Source organism: Centruroides sculpturatus, unplaced genomic scaffold, assembly GCF_000671375.1.
Source record: "Centruroides sculpturatus isolate CEXI.00-Female unplaced genomic scaffold, Cexi_2.0 scaffold1227, whole genome shotgun sequence".
NCBI classification, from domain to species: domain Eukaryota; kingdom Metazoa; phylum Arthropoda; class Arachnida; order Scorpiones; family Buthidae; genus Centruroides; species Centruroides sculpturatus.
Window position 1 is genome coordinate 11,736 of NW_019392625.1, and position 7,602 is coordinate 19,337.

The window sequence follows — 7,602 nt, forward strand, 5'->3', positions numbered from 1 at the left end:
GTTAAAAAAATCTTGTTCAAAACGAAAATATGCCAAATCGCAGAAAGTATTCAGTATCGTGAGAGTCCGGCTTACACGGGTTTTACTGTATATATTCATTATTTCATACAGTAATGAGGCTCTTATTATCATCTGAGAAAATTTAATTATCATATCATATATAGACAAAACTTTTTCTATATCTGGCATTTGGAATTGTTGAAGAAGACATAAAATTTGTGTACTAGGGTATGACGAGATGTTTTTTGTAACTTTCATTAATAAAGTTTTCTTGTTGGACAATTAAATATAAACAAACTCAACAAACTTCATTACTGAATGACTTAGAATTTAGTGAATTCTTGAATATAATGAGAATTTAAATTAAGACATTTTGCGTTTATACACATGGGACGACGTAGGAATTCAAACAGGCGCCATGACGATGGGGTGCCACGATGGCTACCATATTTAGAGCAGAGCACTTGTTTGGAACTAAACGTAATGCCGGAAATTCTACGTTATTACAGATAACCCATACTTCACTTATAGTAAACAAATTCACCCACAAAATTCTCATCACCTTTAGTTGACATGTATATAGTCATGTTTCTATTTATTTACATAAAAGGGAGTTTGGGTGACGCCTGTATGTACCTCAGGCACTTCCTATCGATGTCTTACCTGTGAACTTCACGGTTATCAGTCTGCAATTATCTATGCAGTGGGCTACAAAAACAGTTTAGAAAAGAAAAATAGCTTGGTTAAATCTGGAGCATGTGGTCCTCCAGGCAGTGGTATTTGAAAGAGTATAATTTGATTCCCATTGTAAAGCAGAAGAACAATAGAAAACAAAGATTTAACAGAAAAATTCGAAGTATAATTCTTCATTAAATTCTATAATATAGAAAAAAATTCTTGAATATTTTCAAAAAGGTATCATCATTCCATATCCTTAAAATTTCTATACTATACACTGTAAAATTCTTTATACATTGAAAACAAAAAGAATGAGTTTAATTTCCCTGAAAATTATGTTGTATCCTTAAGGTTCGAATAAGTAAACAAGGTCATAAAGATTGAAAATTGACTGACAAGTGAAAACAATAATAATCTGATTACCTGAAACAGGAAAAGAGTCGCCAGAGTGATGGAAGGAAGAAACAGTTACAGGTTAAAAACAAAGCTTAACGAAGTTTAATGGGTTTTTAACAGATAAGATTACTATATGTTACTACTATGTGATGGGCTTCTAATAGATTATATATCACTATCTACACAAATAATATTTGTATAGATATGATTATTATGGCAATATCCTGTTACACAGTCTCTTATATTTAAATGGCATATAATTTTATGGAGTCAATTTTACCATTACAAAAGATTTCGCCTTACAATCTTAAGTTATTGAATAAACAGTTATATAATATTATTAAACACAATTTAATTAGTTTCCATTTTATTCAAGTTTCATTTTAGACAGGTTTTACTGTATATATTAATGATAAACAATCGTGTTTGTTTAATTAATGGATCTTAAAACAGAATTTATGGATAAACAAAAAATTTAAATTTGTGTAATTAACACTATTTTAATAGGAAAATATTTTTCAATAGCCTATTTAAACAGGTTTATCTTATTTATAATATAAAACGCGCATTTATTAGTCAATTCTACACCAGCATAAATCAATTTTATTCACGTTATTTACCTTTAAATAAATTTTTTAACGGATAGAAAAAATATTTGAATCGAAAATTGACTCAATGAATCAATAGTAAAGTTTCTATATTTAAGGATGGAAGCCTTAAATATAAATAAGTTACTATTTTATAATTACAGTGCATCTTAGTAACCATTAAAAGGAATTTAGTATTGTAGAGTAATGTTTAAATTCGATTTACAATTTACTACGAGAAACAAAATCAATTTTAAATCACGTAATCATTTAAAATGTTATATAATATGAGAAATATATACTAAGATGAAATTTTTAAAATAAGCAAGAAAATTATATATTAAATGCCGCTTATTATAATCACTTCGAAATTTGCCTAAAGTGATAATATAATGCGAAGTAAATAAGACTACAATTAGAGGAAATTCTAATTTCACTGACTTTAAAAGGATATGTTAAAGTAATTCAGTATTGTTTATTTGCTACCAACACCGACAGCTTTAACAACAGATAGTGTAATACCAACAATTTAAACTATAGTATTGCGAGTAAAATAACGATTAAAACGATTAATTTAGAGCACTGGTTAAGACCAATAATAATATAACGTTATCGGTTACACTTTCAGGCTGCTAGAAAGCATAAAAAGGCTTATTTACCCGAATTATTGATTACAATAAGCGGAGTTTTTATAATATATTATTATAATTTGCATGTTTTGGAGGCCTGCTAATTTTTAATAACATTATCCGTGATTATAATAAGTGGAGTCTACTGTATATTTTGTAAAGAGTACTTACATTATTCAAGAAAGAGAAATTATCTAAACTCTGATTAACTTAACAAATTTAAAGTCAAGAAAAACTAAAAGCTAAAAAAAAAAAAGCCTACGAAGGCAAACATCTGCAATATACTGTAGAATAAATTAATAAAAATTAACCTTCGTAAAAAAATTAATTAATTGATTAATTAATTAATTCTACATATAAATAATTCTCTATCTAATTTTTTATTTGTATGTATAATTTTATATACATTAATCTATATGATTTCCGGAAAAAAAACAGAACAAAGAAAATCTTTTCTGAAAAATTTTCTTAAATCACTAGGAAAAATTTGATGATTTATTTAAAATTTGTATATACAGAAGAATGCAAAAGTAAGTACAGTAAAACCTGTTCAAAACGGAACCTTAATAAAACGGAAATCTGTATTCCGAATTCTTCGGAATATAGAGATTTTCTGTGTTAAAAAAATCTTGTTCAAAACGAAAATATGCCAAATCGCAGAAAGTATTCAGTATCGTGAGAGTCCGGCTTACACGGGTTTTACTGTATATATTCATTATTTCATACAGTAATGAGGCTCTTATTATCATCTGAGAAAATTTAATTATCATATCATATATAGACAAAACTTTTTCTATATCTGGCATTTGGAATTGTTGAAGAAGACATAAAATTTGTGTACTAGGGTATGACGAGATGTTTTTTGTAACTTTCATTAATAAAGTTTTCTTGTTGGACAATTAAATATAAACAAACTCAACAAACTTCATTACTGAATGACTTAGAATTTAGTGAATTCTTGAATATAATGAGAATTTAAATTAAGACATTTTGCGTTTATACACATGGGACGACGTAGGAATTCAAACAGGCGCCATGACGATGGGGTGCCACGATGGCTACCATATTTAGAGCAGAGCACTTGTTTGGAACTAAACGTAATGCCGGAAATTCTACGTTATTACAGATAACCCATACTTCACTTATAGTAAACAAATTCACCCACAAAATTCTCATCACCTTTAGTTGACATGTATATAGTCATGTTTCTATTTATTTACATAAAAGGGAGTTTGGGTGACGCCTGTATGTACCTCAGGCACTTCCTATCGATGTCTTACCTGTGAACTTCACGGTTATCAGTCTGCAATTATCTATGCAGTGGGCTACAAAAACAGTTTAGAAAAGAAAAATAGCTTGGTTAAATCTGGAGCATGTGGTCCTCCAGGCAGTGGTATTTGAAAGAGTATAATTTGATTCCCATTGTAAAGCAGAAGAACAATAGAAAACAAAGATTTAACAGAAAAATTCGAAGTATAATTCTTCATTAAATTCTATAATATAGAAAAAAATTCTTGAATATTTTCAAAAAGGTATCATCATTCCATATCCTTAAAATTTCTATACTATACACTGTAAAATTCTTTATACATTGAAAACAAAAAGAATGAGTTTAATTTCCCTGAAAATTATGTTGTATCCTTAAGGTTCGAATAAGTAAACAAGGTCATAAAGATTGAAAATTGACTGACAAGTGAAAACAATAATAATCTGATTACCTGAAACAGGAAAAGAGTCGCCAGAGTGATGGAAGGAAGAAACAGTTACAGGTTAAAAACAAAGCTTAACGAAGTTTAATGGGTTTTTAACAGATAAGATTACTATATGTTACTACTATGTGATGGGCTTCTAATAGATTATATATCACTATCTACACAAATAATATTTGTATAGATATGATTATTATGGCAATATCCTGTTACACAGTCTCTTATATTTAAATGGCATATAATTTTATGGAGTCAATTTTACCATTACAAAAGATTTCGCCTTACAATCTTAAGTTATTGAATAAACAGTTATATAATATTATTAAACACAATTTAATTAGTTTCCATTTTATTCAAGTTTCATTTTAGACAGGTTTTACTGTATATATTAATGATAAACAATCGTGTTTGTTTAATTAATGGATCTTAAAACAGAATTTATGGATAAACAAAAAATTTAAATTTGTGTAATTAACACTATTTTAATAGGAAAATATTTTTCAATAGCCTATTTAAACAGGTTTATCTTATTTATATAAGATTTTAGAAAATTTTACAAAATAATTCTGTTTTTTAAATTAAACGCGTGAGGTTTTATAATACAATTTTCTTCTATAGCATTATTTAAAGTTACAATTCATTTTTAATTATCATTTTTTTAAGAAAAATANGTGAAATTATGTAGTAAATCTATGACATAATCTGTAGGATGTGCACGAGCCAATTTTTTTTTTTTTTTTAATATCATTGAGGTCGATAGCAAGGACACGTTTGGATGAGTATTTGTACTAATCCGTCCTTGGACGATCTTCTAATATTTTTCCATCTTAAAATATAAAAAATTACTATCAAAGTAAAATTTGCATATTATAAAACGTGTAAGCGAGCATTTATAATGACTTCTCATTAAATAAAAATATCACTTTTTATAACATTAAACATTAAATACTTTACACATTGCACTATGAAGTTCCCTTATATGCTTACAAGTAAAATATCTCATTGAAACAACATAAAAATATGGAAAAGAAATGTAGAAAGGCTTATTAATTTTATAAATATATTTAAAAAAAATAGTTTTATTATTACTATTAAATGGCAATATTCTTTAAATGGTATTTTTCATATAGCTTACAAGGCAAAATATTAATGTACATGTATAGAGGCCCTAAGTTAGGATCATAAGGGGATATATAGCGGTTCTACCCTGATGTAAACATTGATTTTTTATTTATTGTTATTACTTATAAATGTGTGTTAATATTTTAATTTGAATTATATTATTTTCATTACATTAATGGCTTTCCACCGATATTAACCTACGAGATACGAAGGCCTACTTATACTTTTTTTGTTTTTGAGTTTGTAAAAGGTCTTTTTTTAATTTAGTTTTGCCGTTTTGGGCGGGAAATTTTTATACAGTTAATAATTTTTCTTTAACCCACGCACCTGCGAATAAGCAAAATAGTTGTACCAATAGAAATCTTTAGTTTTGAGGTCTAGTTGACCTTCTAAGGTTATGCGCCTATACATTTTGTCACCACTTCTAAGACTTGTTTTCCAAACACTCGTTTCTGTCTCTTTTTCTCCAACAAACGAGTTGTTTTTGAGAGGAAAAGTGTTTACAACTTTCCGTCTGCAAGCTAACTAGATGCAGACGATCTATGACGCAAACAAGACCTCATTTCCGTGGAAGTGATGTCACGCGGATTGATAAGCGAGAAGTTTATCTCGAATTTCGACCAATAAGAAAAGATAAATTAGAAAGGTTTTCGTATTCGGGAAAGAACTCCCTCAATTGGCCGGTTGGATGTTTAGTCATTGGACGTTGTCTACCTTTAACAGAAGCCGGGATTATATTTAGGAGCGGATAGTTACGGCGTGTAAACCGGCTCTGATGTAAACATATCAAGTGTGACAAGACGCCTAGTTGGTCACAGCAGAGTGCAAGTTGAAAGTGTTAATATTCGGTCGCTTGGATACTGTGTGAGTGCGTGTTCAAGATCGAATCCAGTGGGTGGGCGTGCGGCCCGTTCTACATGACGGCTACATTACAGCACTGGTTTGACTGCGAAAACAAGAATTTATCACCATGTCATTCGTACAGTACCATGGATTCTCCACCAATGTATGAAGGAATTTATCCAGGTGTTCAAGAACTCAAAGCCAAATATAAGAAATTTGATTATTTAAACGACGGAAGTGGTGCAGACGTAGCTGATCTGAATTCGTCGGAGATTTCGCTGGACTTACAAAACTTTATCGCCGACGCTAGTCAAGTAGCTCGGTTGCAAGAAGCGGGTTTTTTTTCGGATGTACTGGTCGACGGGAAACGTCCGATCGACCAGAACCATCACCTGAGTCCCAATACGGATTACGATAACTTTCCTATGCCACAGCAAGGAAGCCTTGGTAGCGACAGGTACGGTGCCGAGGCGGGTTACTCCATCAAACAGGAGCCGGTAGATCACGTCCATCTCAATAGCTGTCAGAAGGGATACCCGAACAACATCTACGGTTATCAGAATCCGCCCACGAATAATGTCCAAGTTTTGGGCAATTACATCAACGAAGCTGGAAGACCAATGGGTGCCGGACTTCAACCGAATTCCATGAAAACTAATAACCTCCATAAAATGAACAAGTGTAAGAAGTCGGTCGACAAAAATTCCGACGAATATCGACGCAGAAGAGAAAGAAACAACATTGCCGTGAGAAAATCTAGGGAAAAAGCAAAAATGCGATCGCTCGACACGGAGAGAAAAGTATCGCAGCTAACCAGAGAAAACGACGGTTTGAGGAAGAGGGTGGAATATTTAAACAAAGAGCTTCACACCATGAAAGGTATTTTGTCAAATCTCGGTGTTTCGCCCGAAAATATCGAGTCGGAGTTAGCGAAGAATCACAATCTCTATAACGGACTGTAAACAAATTTGCTCAATGTGTCGTCGTCTCGACGTGTGCGAACTCTTTCGGTCTTCAGGAGAACTACGCCGAATCTCACGCCGACGATGCTATTTTTTATTACAAGAAAAATAAGGGACCAAAATTACTAATCCACCCAAACCGAAAAATATATATATTTTTTGTTTTGGAATATTCTCCTGTGATTTTCATGGAAGGGAAAAAAATTATATATATATTGACTATTTTGTACGAAACGCGTAATTCCAATGATCCAATAATAAGATGTGTTACATTTTTCGTCTTATCTAGTTTATCAACAGAAAATTTGTTGTGTTTTGTTTTTTTATTCAAGATGTTATCGGAGTCCGTCTGATATCGGACGAAAGAATGTCTTTTTTTTTTTATGTCAATACTTAACCTGGAATATTTAGCATTTATTCTAAATTGTTGCGTGAAAAAAATAAAACTATTATTTGTTGTCAATAAATTTTTTTTGTCTAATTTATTTCTTTTTTTTTTAATAATAATTTTTAATCGGTATCGGTACGGTATCTTTCGGTTTTAAGTAAACAACATAGATGTAAGAGTTGTGTGACGCACGTGTTTGTCTATCCAATAACACGAAGACGTTGAGTGATTAGGACGTTGACCGCCCTTCGTCATCGATTGTGATTCAGCAGAAAGTTTTCGTCACAA

At 30.9% G+C, this 7,602-nt stretch overlaps 1 protein-coding gene across 1 annotated transcript; it reads left to right on the forward strand.

The window, feature by feature from the left end:
* The first annotated feature begins 5,795 nt into the window (after positions 1-5,795).
* On the forward strand, positions 5,796-7,361 carry LOC111617765 (CCAAT/enhancer-binding protein epsilon-like). The gene has a single exon (XM_023359052.1). It carries the CDS (start codon positions 6,039-6,041, stop codon positions 6,924-6,926), a length of 888 nt encoding a protein of 295 aa, XP_023214820.1. The 5' UTR covers positions 5,796-6,038; the 3' UTR covers positions 6,927-7,361.
* The last annotated feature ends 241 nt before the right edge of the window (positions 7,362-7,602 follow it).